Here is a 12759-nt window from a genome sequence, read left to right on the forward strand (position 1 = left end):
AAAGTACATGGCAACAAGATTCACTGCATTCACAAAATTAAAAATGAATATGTAAAATAAACTAAATTCTGCTCAGTTAAGTAAGGACTTTATCATTCTTTTTTTTGGCCCCTTATTCAAGACTTTAGATCTTATACAAACAAAAGTTTTTTTTTTCATAAAGTCTTCAATGTGTTTTTTTGGACAAATGTACTGCATGCCTATTATTTCTATTTTTATATGTCATAACTACATATTTGCAAATAAGAGCACATAAAACAACTCCCAGAAAAGAAAAGGATTGTTGTAAGGAAACTGGTTTTTCTTACGTGCTTGTAAAATGAATTGTCAGACACGGTAGACATCTTGAACCATGATACTTGACTTTGACTTGGCACATTTGTGTACAACAACGTCAGGTGACCCTAACTTTTCATCCACTGCTACATGCCCTGTCACCCTCGGCAAGGCAAACCCAAGTTTTTTTTTGAGGTGAGATAACCTATCTATCTAATAGAGTGTATCGATCAAACAAGCCAGAGGTCATGTCATACCTTCATGACATCCTTGTTGGACTTAATCAGTACAAAATTTCCCTTTAAAAAGGCGGCCTATCACTCAGGCATCCACATCCCTGTCAGCCATGAGGGTGGTTGTACTTGCCCTGGCTGTGGCCCTTGTGGGTGAGTATGATTTCTGTTCTTGTGAACATCTTTCACTGACTGTAGATTTTTCCTTTGGATGTCTTCAAATAATGCATTCAAGGTTGTAATTTTTAAAGAAGAAATCAAAGTTGAATGTTGTTTATCACAGCACAGCAGCTTGCTTCTCACACAGTTGAGAAGAAGTGACAGTTACTATTGTATTTTATTGTTGTGCCTTGACATGCAATTGCCCCCTGTAGTAAAACAATACCAATTTAAATTGCCAGTAAAGTTAAAATATTTAGAGATTAGATTTTTTGGTTAAATCTTGAGCAACACCTTGAAATACCCTAAAATTAGTAAAGAAAAGTATGCTACTGTAGCTGCTTTAAGACAAATATTTAGGCCTTCGGAGAAACTAAAAAAAATGTCAAGTGACAAAGGAGGAATAACCGATGAATATTTTACATACTGCTAAAAAATGTATCAGTATCACTATCTACATCTGTATACTATACACGGGATGCTGTACAGTTTAAGAAAAATTCAAAGTATTTTGTCTACTCCAAGTTCTTGTAGCCTGATAAAGATCTTGATCTTTTCCAATTAGTAGTATAGTTCCAGTTTAAGAAAAACAAAAAACAAAAAACAAAATCAACATTTACCGACACCTATTCGTTTTTTTGTTTTCTAATTTTAGGATATTTACAATGGATTGGATTGCATTCTTCCCAATTCAATAAAAGATGTTAAGATGTTTAGAATTAGATTTAATGGTTTGATCGTTTACTTGCTGGATTATTAATTTCTTTTCAATTTCATTTTAGCGGGTCACACTCATAACTTTGGTAAGTTCAGTACTTTATTGTATTCTTAAAAGACAGTTTCCATTTTTCCAAACAATATATAGAAACCGAAAGGTAACTGGACACACAATGGTGCAACATTGAACACAGCTAAAGTTAAATGAAATGGAATTATCCAAGTAAAATATATTTTTTTCGTAACTTTTGGTTCATATGATAAAAATAAATAAATTACTCTTATAGTTGTTGATATAAAGTAGAGTACCTCTCACTGAGTTAAACTGTGCTTACAGCTCCTGATTTTGCTGCTGGTAAGACTTATGTGTACAAATATGAGGCATTGCTCCTGGGCGGTCTGCCAGAGGAAGGTTTGGCAAGAGCCGGACTTAAAGTCAGCAGCAAAGTTCTCATCAGTGCTGCAGCGCAAAATATATACATGCTGAAGGTAAACATCAAAATCCTGGGAGACAACAATCTTTTTACTTTTAAAATATAAAATGCCCTGTAATAAATCTTATTTTACACTGTAGCTTGTGGAACCTGAGTTCTATGAGTACAGTGGTGTCTGGCCTAAGGATCCTTTAATCCCAGCAACCAAGCTGACTTCAGCGCTGGCAGCTCAGCTCTTGACTCCCATCAAGTTTGAGTATGCCAATGGTGTTATCGGAAAAATGTTTGCCCCTGAGGGAATCTCCACACTGGTGCTGAATGTCTACAGAGGTATCCTGAATGTCCTTCAGCTCAACATCAAGAAGACACATAATGTCTACGAGTTGCAGGAGGTTTGTCAAACATCCTCCAGTACTGGCTATAAATCCACTACAGGAGGTTGAATCTCTCTAGTAAATGTATGCTCTTCTCATTAGGCTGGAGCTCAGGGTGTGTGCAAGACTCTCTATGCCATCACTGAAGACGAAAAGGCTGAACGCATCCTTTTGACAAAGACCAGGGACCTGAACCATTGTCAGGAGAAGATCATGAAGGACATGGGGTTGGCATACACTGAGAAATGTCTAAAGTGCCAGCAGGTAGGTTCAAACCCATTTTGTGTCGTGAATGCATCTGTGAAAGTAGAAAATGTTGCATGATCAAGCAACTGTGTGCTTCATCTTGACAGGATTCAAAGAACCTGAGAGGAGCTACAGCATACAATTACATCTTGAAGCCAGTTGCTACTGGCGTCCTGATCCTGGAGGCAGCTGTCAATGAGCTGATCCAGTTCTCACCTTTCACTGAGATGAACGGAGCGGCTCAGATGGAGACCAAGTAGGTTAATACAGCCTGAGGAATGTTATAATGGCAGTGTTCGGATTTAACAGAGCTGAAGGTTAATTGCTTTTCACATTACTTTCAAGGCAATCCTTGGTTTTCCTTGAGATTCAAAGGGCCCCTATTGTACCCATCGAGGCTCAATATCTTCACCGTGGATCTCTCAAGTATGAGTTCTCCACCGAGCTTCTTCAGACACCCATTCAGCTCATCAAGATCAACAATGCACAGGCCCAGGTCTCTTCTCTTTAAAAGATCAGTTAGGTTATGAATGATAGTTGGTTAACCTCTATCATATTTAATGACTTCCCTATCATTCATGTGTTCTTAGATTGTGGAGATTCTGAATCATCTGGTCGCCCACAATGTGGAGAGAGTCCATGAAGATGCCCCTCTTAAGTTTTTGGAGCTCATTCAGGTCCTCCGTGCAGCCCACTTTGAAGACCTGGAAATGCTCTGGAGCCAATACAGAAACAAACCTGCCTACAGGTGACTTTTAGTGTTTGAACATTTAAAAAAGATATTTGAAAAATATTTATACAGGTTTGCTCACCTCATTTTCATCTTCAGACAGTGGATCTTGGATGCCATCCCTGTCATCGGAACACCTGCTGCTCTGAGATTCATCAAGGAGAAATTCCTGGCTGGTGAGCTGACTGTTGCTGAAACAGCTCAGGCTTTGATTGCATCCATTCACATGGTGACAGCAAGCACTGAGGCCATCAAGCTGGTCAAGGTGGGTAAACCCCAATGCAAGTTAATTTGTCAGTAATAACAATGGAGATATGAAACATTTCTGATTGCTGCTCTTTTCTAGGCCCTCGGAGCCCTCAATAAAATACTGGAGAACCCAGTTCTGCGGGAGATTGTCTTCCTTGGCTATGGTACCATGATTTCCAAATACTGTGCTGAGAAGGCTTTCTGCCCTGCTGAACTCATAAAGGTGATGTAACCTTGTCCTTTTCATATTACTTCAAAGTCTTCAATACATTTCTGGATGAGAAAAGGGGATCTTAATTTCTCATTTCCTCCCACAGCCCATCCAGGAGCTCCTTGCAGAGGCTGTCGCTAAGGATGAGACCCAGGACATCATCCTGTACCTGAAGGTTTTGGGTAACGCTGGCCATCCTACTAGCCTTAAGCCGATAACAAAGATCCTGCCCATACATGGCACTGCAGCTGCATCTCTGCCCATGAGAGTCCATGCTGATGCCATCATGGCCTTGAGGAACATTGCAAAGAAGGAGCCTAGAATGGTGAACTCTCAACACCAAAGAGCATTTCAAACTAATTTTCTGAGAGAACTCCATACTGAGTTTGCTTTCTCTTTCAAATTAGATCCAGGAATTGGCTCTTCAGCTCTACATGGACAAGGCTCTTCACCCAGAGCTTCGTATGCTTGCATGCATTGTGCTGTTTGAGACAAAGCCTCAAATGGGTTTGGTGACAACTCTTGCCAACATTGTGAAGTCAGAGGAGAACCTGCAAGTAGCAAGCTTCACTTACTCTCATATGAAGTCCCTGACCAGGAGTACTGCCGCTATCCATGCCTCAGTGTAAGAGCACTCTATGATCCCTGTTCATCATCAAGTCTATCTGCTTGAACTGATCTACGTTTACTCAGCTGTTTTATGCTCTCCATGCAGTGCCGCAGCTTGCAACGTCGCTGTCAAAATCCTGAGCCCAAGGCTGGACAGACTGAGCCTACGATTCAGCAAAGCCATCTACATGGACATCTATAACAGTAAGGCCAGAGTAACAAGTTACCTCAAGTTTTAAGTTACCTCAAGTTTCTTTTTTCTCTCAGTGTCGTCATCTAATTTCATCTCATCAAGCCCAAACAACTACAAGTTCTACCAGTGCTTGCACCAAAATGGGATAAGTACTTAATCTGATATACGTATGTATCTAAAAACTACTTTTTTCAAGCTTTTGTTGTGTTTTGATTTTAACAGACGTTTTTTCATCTGTTTTTTTATTTCGTTGTTATTAGTAGCCTTTATGTACTTCTATCTGCCTGTCAGTGGCGGTATGTGTAAATAGTAAGCATGGCAACACACAACTACAACAGTACAGTCAATGCTTAGGAAATTATTTACAAAAAAATGATGAACTTATCTTTGGATATTCTACCATTGCATCCCAAATGCCAAAAAGATTGTAACGCATGTCAGTACAAATTACCTCAGTCGCCAGCATTCATGGGCAAAGTTTCTTCATCTGTGGTCCAGTTTCTACGTTGGGCCATGGTATTAGCCAGTTCTCGCCCGACTCCTCAGCTTGCACACATAGCTCCACTCACAATGCTCCACACGTGGACTTTTTTCACATAGACAAAATCAATCTCTTAATTAATCTCTCAATTTATTTTAGCATTGTTATCCATATACCCTAATGTGAATGTAGTTGTTAATAGGCCAAATGAACACCTGTCCTAGTCTGAAATCGAAACCTCATTGCGCAGCTATGAACTATCCCTTTTACAGTATATCACTACAAAACTTCCTGAACTTAGAGATAAGGAGACAGTCCAAGTACCATCAAAGTTAAATATGGCTGTTTTTAATGTGAGGACATTATCCAACAAATGTTGGATGTTTGAATCAGTGACCTTACTGTTAAACATGAGCTAGACTGTCTATTTCTCACTGAAACCAGGTTGGGTGCAGATGCACCTGCAACACTTATAGAAGCATGCCCCGCTAACTTTACTTTCTCCCATTCCTGCAGAGAGGGAAGGAAAGGTCGGGGACCATCTGCAATATGCTCTGAAACCCTAAAGCATAGAGAAGTTGACACTGGAGCATTTTCTGCTTTTCAGTATAATGCTATTTCTTTTAAGTGTCAGCCACCATTGTTTGCATTAATCATATATACCCCCCCCCCTCGAACTCTCTCCACTTTTCTGATTAAATTCTCTGAATTTTCCAGTGTAAGAGCCAGTGTGGTCTCTCAGGTCCTCTGGCAGGAGTCTTTCAGTTGTACAAAAGTGCAGGACAAAAGCTTTTGGTGAGGCAGCTCTTAGTTTTTAATGCTACAAGCCACAGTTTGCCTGAGGAACAGAGAGCATCTGAAAGTGCTGATATTTTTAAACATAAACTTAAAACCTACACCTTTAGTTTGGCTTTTAGATTAGAGTATTTTATATTTTTTTAATATTTTACTATTTACTGTTTATTCATTTACTTTGTTTTATTCATGTTTTAAAATGTTTTATTTCCTCATTTATATTTTATTTGGAATTTTCTTTTATCTTTCTTTTTTTTATCTAGTTCTTGTTGCATTGAAACCTATTTGGTTTTTATTACTTTATATATATTACAATGAATCTCTTTTTGTGTGCATTAGTGTCAAATTGCTTTTACTGTTCACATTTGTTCTGTTTTATTATCAGCTTGTCAGCTTTAAAGCACTTTGAATTGCATTAACCTGTACAGAAGATGCTGTACAAATAAAATTTGGCTGATAGATTGTTTAACACTCTTTGTCAGGTCCGTTGATGCTCGGTGCTGCAGCCAGTGCTTTCTACATCAATGATGCTACTACCATTCTGCCTAGATCTATTGTGGCTAAGACCAGTGCCTACTTTACTGGAGCTGCTGCTGATATTCTGGAGGTAAATCGAAAAGAGACCCTAGCTTCTAAGACATTCAATTACTAATTAGAAATTTACTGTTTTAACATGCTGATTTTTCCTAGGTTGGAGTGAGAACTGAGGGAGTCCAGGAGGCTTTTCTGAAAAACCCTGCAGTTATTGACAGTGTTGACAGGATCACCAAGATGAAGCGTGTCATTAAGGCTGTAAGCAAATAAAACTCCATCAAGTAACAAATACGTACATATAGAATATCATACAATGTCACCTGATGGAACACAGTGATTGTGTGTTTCCTCTGTCCACAGCTCTCTCAGTGGAGGTCTCTGCCCAACAGCAAGCCTCTGGCCTCCATCTATGTCAAGTTCTTCGGACAAGAAATTGCCTTTGCCAACATTGACAAAGCCTTGATTGATCAGGCCATTGCGGTGTGGTTCAAATGACAATGTCTCAACCTTGAGACCAATTTCGTAAGACATTTCTTAATCAAAATTTTGCAAGACACCAGTTTTTGAAAATTTCTTCTCCTACAGCTCGCCACTGCACCCTCTGTTCAGGCATTTGGTAGGAACACTTTCAAGGCTCTGCTGTCTGGTGCTTCCTTCCACTTTACTAAGCCTCTGCTGGTTACTGAGGTGCGACGCATCCTGCCTACTGCTGCTGGTCTTCCAATGGAGCTCAGTCTGTACACTTCTGCTGTGGCTGCTGCAGCTGTTCAAAGTAAGCAGAAGCTACAAAACATCTACAGTATAGATTGTTACAAGTCCCACCTATCCCAGTTAAACAGTCTCCCTTAAGCTAATCAAAAAAGGTGTTGACTTGCTCTTGAAAGTACTTGAAAACAGCCATTTATAATAGCCCCATACTCTTAACAAGTGTTGACTGTTGAAAATACCTTAATGATATCTTATTAAGCCCAACATTATTATCTATACCAAATATATCCTTTAGAGACTTTAAAAAATAAATGCTGATTTATCGCCATTGAGTTGCTTTTATAAGAAAAAAAGGGAAACAATGCACTTGGCTTTCATAAAAATAGCATTAAATCACTGATGAGACATATTACATAATATAATCTCATAATGGAACCAAGAGTATTTAAAGTATTATGCTAAGAGGTGATACATGGATTTATTTGTTTTTTTAGTCAAGGCGACCACAACACCACCTCTGCCTGAAAACTTCCATTTCGCTCACCTTCTGAAGACAGACATGCAGCTTGAGACTGAGATTAAACCGAGGTAGGTACAACATCTGACAGTAAAATAAAAAATGAGCAAAAATAGTTTAAATCATACAATGTAACATACAAATGTCTTCTACTTGTAGTGTTGCTGTGAGCACATTTGCTGTGATGGGGATAAACACCGCTATACTCCAGGCTGCCCTGATATCAAGAGCCAAGCTCAACTCCATTTTACCCGCCAAAATCGCCGCAAGACTTGACATCAATGAGGGCAACTTTAGGATTGAAGCTCTGCCTGTTGCTGTGCCTGAACACATTGCAGCTGTGAAGTAAGCCTAACATTTTTTTACTCATTGTGTACCCTTAAAACTGTTTAACTTCTGTCACACCTAAAATGAATTTATCTTTAAAGCCCACATGATTAAGTTCTAGTTACTTCAACAGTGTTGAGACTTTTGCTGTGGCAAGAAATGTTGAGGACCTTCCTGCTGCAAGAATCACTCCTATTATCCCTGCCAAGGTCTTGTGGCCCATCTCAAGGGAGATTCTCAGATCTAAGATTATTTCTTCTGCTGCAGCTAGTTTGGTGAGTTTTAAACATGTCTTTTAATATCTTTTAATATAGCCAAAATAGTATCTACATTTACGATATAATTAATATGTCTTTCTTTTCATAGTCAGGATCATCAGAGATGATTTCCCAGGATGTGGCAGTTGCCAAGCCAACAATAAAACGCAAAGCAGCTCAATTTGAGAAGAAGTACTGTGCTAAGACTGTTGCCATTGGACTGAAAGGCTGTATCAAGATTGCCACTGAAAACGCTGCTTACCTCAGAGACGTTGCTCTGTATAAGCTGGCTGGAAGGCACTCTGTTACTCTTTCTTTCAAACCGAGTAAGTATTTAGAACACAACACTTTTTGTGGAAGCAGCACGCTTGAACCAAGTATTAATGACATTTTTTAATGATACTCTCAGTTGAAGGTGAAGTCATTGAGAGATTGGAGATGGAGATTCAAGTTGGGCCAAAGGCTGCAGAGAAGCTCATTAAGCAGATCAACCTGAGTGAAGAGGAAATCGTTGAGGGAAGACCAGTCTTGATGAAGCTCAAGAGAATCCTGGCTCCTAGTCTGAAGAACGGCACCCTGTCCTCCTCCTCCAGCTCCAGCAGTTCTCATTCAAGTCTTCGTTCCAAGTCTTCCTCTTCCTCTTCCAGCTCCTCATCTCGTGCCAGCAGCAAGGTCACTGATGCAGCTCCTCCAGCCAGTAGACTTCAACGCAGCAGCAGCAGCAGCAGAAGCATTAGCAGCAGCAGAAGCAGCAGCAGCAGCAGCAGCAGCAGCAGCAGCAGCAGCAGCAGTAGCAGCAGCAGCAGCAGCAGTAGCAGTAGCAGCAGAAAAAGCCGCAGCAGCAGAAGCAGCAGAAGCAGCAGCAGAAGCAGCAGCAGCTCCTCTAGATCTCTGAGCAGTTCCTCCAGGTCCAGCTCTGCATCAAGCTTTGCATCTCTCTTCAGTGCTAGCTCAAGTTCCTCTCACTCTAGTGCTCGTCTCTCAAAGGTAAATGTCACAAGATTGTTTTGTGAGTTTGCATGGAATAACATTAATGAAAACATATATCGCAGTAAGCATGGAATCTGAAATAAAAATTCTTCCTAACAGCGAGTGATTTATCACCACAAGTTCCAGAAGAACCACAAGATACAGGTACCTTTAGATTGTGCTTTAACCATTTGACAATGTACAGTACAGTTTGAACATCTCAACACATGTTGCAGCTTTTCCAAGATGGCCCTTAAAGTTAATACAAAATTGTTGTAGCCTCTTACCTCTCAAGCCACCTCAGCAGCAGTTTCCAGGAGCCGAAGCAGTGCCTCAAGCTTTGAGGCCATCTACAGAAAGGTGAATCTTGGTCATCTTCATAATCTTCAGATCTTTTCACTGATGGAATTGGGGATGTACTTATACGGATTAACCTTGATTGATCCCACAGAACAAATTCCTTGGCAATGAAGCTGCTCCTACCTTTGCGATCATGTTCCGTGTTGTCAGAGCTGACAACAAGACGCAGGGATACCAACTGGCTGCCTACCTCGACAGACCTACCGCCAGACTTCAGATCATTCTGACTGCCTTGGCTGCTGATAACAACTGGAAGTTCTGTGCTGATGGAGTTCTTCTAACCAAGCACAAAGTCACAGTAAGAAATGGTCTTGCTTATTTTATAGATCTTACAACATAACATGTAAAAAACTACCCTTAAAACCAGGTGCCTTATCGGCACTTCTCTCATTAGGCCAGATTAGCTTGGGGAGCAGACTGCAAGCAGTATGACACCATGATCACAGCCGAGACTGGTCTTGTTGGTCGCAGCCCTGCAGCTCGTGTCAGAGTAGCCTGGAACGAACTACCTTCTGCCCTTAAACGCTACGCAAAGATGTATGGAGCTTCATACATACTGTCTTGAGCCTATTCACATGCAATATAGACTACGTAAAACTATATTTGAAAATTTTTTTTACAGGGTGTATGACTACATTCCTGCCTCCATGCTAGCTGGCATGATTCAAGGAAAGGATAAAAACAGCGCCAAGCAGCTCTCATTTACTGTGGTTGCAACATCTGACAGGACACTTGACCTCATTTGGAAAACACCAACAGTATGACTAATTAAGTTGTCTCACAAAATATAAATTCCTATTTATTTCAACATAATTCACAAGTAATAAAATAATTACTAATTATTCCATCTACAGCGTACTGTCTACGAGCTGGCTTTGCGTCTTCCTATCGCTCTGCCACTTGATGACATCACAGGACTCACCCCCTTCGATGACTTTGCTGATAAAGTCCACTACTTTTTTACCAAGGCTGGCGCAGGTACTGGCTTATCGTCTTATTTAATATGAAATGCATTGGCAGTTACTTTTGTGCTAAAGATTAAACCTATTTTCTTTTTTCACAGCTGAATGTAGCTTCAACAGAGACACACTGACCACATTCAACAACAGGAGATACAAGAACGAGATGCCTTTGTCTTGCTACCAAGTTCTGGCACAAGATTGCACCGATGAGCTGAAATTTATGGTTCTGCTTAAGAAGGATCACATTGAACAGAACCATATCAATGTGAAGATTGCTGACATGTGAGGTTTTATTAAAAACAGGAAAGAAACTGTAGTTTTCAACCATAATCTGACAAAACTAAATGACGTTTTCATTTCTGCATTTGTAGTGATATTGACCTGTACCCGAAGAACACAGACGTGATTTTGAAGGTCAATGGAATGGAAATACCCATCAACAACCTGCCATACCAGCATCCCACAGGTTTTCTACACACATTCACTACCCAATCAAAATTTTTTACTTCAGAAAAACAGCAATATGTAATTTAATATTACAAACCAAAATCATGCTACAAATCATGGTAGCAATAAGCCTACATTGCTCATGTTTCACTATAAAAGAGACATTTAACTTCATCCTTAATACATGGTTCTGTTAAGAAAAAAAGTTTTGTCAAATCATTTGTATGTACTGTACTTAAATTGCTTGAAGTAAATGATTATGAAACTTTTTTCTTTCTTACAGCTAAAATCCAGATAAGGCCAAAGGGTGAAGGCATCTCTGTGTACGCTCCAAGCCATGGTCTTCATGAAGTCTACTTTGACAAGAACACATGGAAGGTAAATGTGTCATTAACTATGGACAATTTAAGAGTAGGTTAAAAAAAAAAAATTTCATTTAAATATAAAGGGTATATTTTGTATAAATTATGATTCCAAGCCTAAAACTGTAACCTCTTAGAAAAAAAGATTTAGACAACTATATTACATTTGATAAATTTGACAGATACTGTGCATTTGATAGTGTGTAATGTCTGATCTGATCTTACCTTGCAGGTTAAAGTTGTGGACTGGATGAAGGGACAGACTTGTGGACTCTGTGGAAGGGCTGATGGGGAAGTCAGACAGGAGTACCGCACACCCAATGGACGCTTGACTAAGAACGCAACCAGCTATGCTCATTCCTGGGTCTTGCCAGCCAAGACCTGCAGAGACACCACTGGTGAGACACAAAGTTCATTTTGGAATCATATTTACAGCCACGTTCATTTTCATATAAGTGCCCCAAAACCTTATATTCCACTTTGATATAAGACACTAATTAAATTTATAGTACTGCATACAAGTTTGTAACCCAAGTGATGACGCACTGAATTAATCAGAAGCACTTACAGAGTGCCGTATGAAGCTTGAATCTGTGCAGCTGGACAAGCAGGTAAACATCCATGGGCAGGAATCCAGATGCTTCTCTGTTGAGCCTGTGCTGCACTGCCTGCCCGGCTGCTTCCCTGTGAAGACCACAGCTGTTACAGTTGGCTTCCACTGCTTACCTGCTGGTGAGTGTGCCAGAAATCACAGATTAAGTGACAGAACATGAAAATGTGAAGAAAAATACCCAGTTCCTAATATTTCTACCCCCAGATTCTGCCATGAATCGCCCAGAGTCTCTTCACAGCATCTATGATAACAGCGAGGACCTGAAGGAAACAGCAGAAGCCCACCTGGCCTGCAGCTGTACCGCTCAGTGTGCTTAACACTTTCTACTGTCAGTCACTTATGTCATGTAAATGTTTTGAATGTGATTATAAATAAACTGCATCTACAATTAAGTTTTCTGTTACATTACTACAAGTATGGAGGATTTGTAAAAGTGCAAAATTGCATGTGTTTAAAAAGAAACTATACAGTTCATCTCCATGTCCCTCCACCATGTGAAGCTGAACACAGCTGTATACATTATCATTTATGATGCTTGTATGCAATATTAAACATAATTATGTGCAACAGGATCTAAATGGGGTCACATTTCATTTAAAGCTTTCCAAATACTTGATAAATCATTAACACTTAAATCAACTGTCTGGCAAATGGATTGACTTCAGTTCCTTAATAATGTACTTCAAATGTTAGACTTTTATAGCCCTATACCTTTGCACAGCATTACCAGTATAACATCTTTGCATTATAGTGGTAAAGATATTGATCAGTGTTAGCCAATACTGCTAGACAGTTCAGCTCCAAAAGAAACCTACAAGAGCAAATCTAGACAGTGATAAAGTTGTTTATTACAGTACGTATCTCTTCAACAGACATTTCTGTTGAATTGCTTCACCATTTGGTTTACCTCCATGGTATCCATTTTGATAGTCACAGGCCGCTACAGCTCAATGGAATTGGCTAGGAGGAGCAGTGCTGTTGATAATCCGTAACTTG

At 39.8% G+C, this 12759-nt stretch overlaps 1 protein-coding gene across 2 annotated transcripts; it reads left to right on the forward strand.

The window, feature by feature from the left end:
- The first annotated feature begins 622 nt into the window (after positions 1-622).
- LOC120790868 (vitellogenin-1-like) lies at positions 623-12623 on the forward strand. 2 transcript variants are annotated; one of them, XM_040128824.1, is made up of 34 exons: positions 623-662; positions 1451-1471; positions 1723-1874; positions 1960-2211; positions 2296-2457; positions 2547-2695; positions 2785-2935; positions 3030-3187; positions 3269-3434; positions 3516-3641; positions 3736-3954; positions 4037-4254; positions 4345-4442; positions 6190-6314; positions 6398-6499; positions 6602-6721; positions 6827-7013; positions 7444-7537; positions 7626-7811; positions 7927-8068; positions 8160-8376; positions 8460-9037; positions 9140-9184; positions 9299-9379; positions 9471-9677; positions 9774-9916; positions 10002-10137; positions 10234-10357; positions 10443-10623; positions 10713-10807; positions 11072-11166; positions 11383-11548; positions 11709-11882; positions 11968-12623. In XM_040128824.1, the coding sequence occupies exons 1-34, from the start codon at positions 623-625 to the stop codon at positions 12078-12080; spliced, it is 5223 nt and encodes a 1740-aa protein (XP_039984758.1). In that variant the 3' UTR covers positions 12081-12623. The 2 variants fall into 2 exon arrangements, with proteins under 2 accessions (XP_039984758.1, XP_039984759.1); XM_040128825.1 differs by having other exon boundaries at positions 11721-11882.
- The last annotated feature ends 136 nt before the right edge of the window (positions 12624-12759 follow it).

The sequence above is a fragment of the Xiphias gladius genome, chromosome 6 (assembly GCF_016859285.1).
Source record: "Xiphias gladius isolate SHS-SW01 ecotype Sanya breed wild chromosome 6, ASM1685928v1, whole genome shotgun sequence".
NCBI lineage: Eukaryota > Metazoa > Chordata > Actinopteri > Istiophoriformes > Xiphiidae > Xiphias > Xiphias gladius.

What these genes read in the sequence shown, in the direction of transcription:
- LOC120790868 (XM_040128824.1), top strand. Translation starts at nt 623, where the DNA reads ATGAGGGTGGTTGTACTTGCCCTGGCTGTGGCCCTTGTGG. An exon ending in GCCGCTATCCATGCCTCAGT is followed by an intron (nt 4,255 to 4,344) that starts GTAAGAGCACTC and finishes CTCTCCATGCAG; the next exon opens with TGCCGCAGCTTGCAACGTCG. An exon ending in TACTCTTTCTTTCAAACCGA is followed by an intron (nt 8,377 to 8,459) that starts GTAAGTATTTAG and finishes TGATACTCTCAG; the next exon opens with TTGAAGGTGAAGTCATTGAG.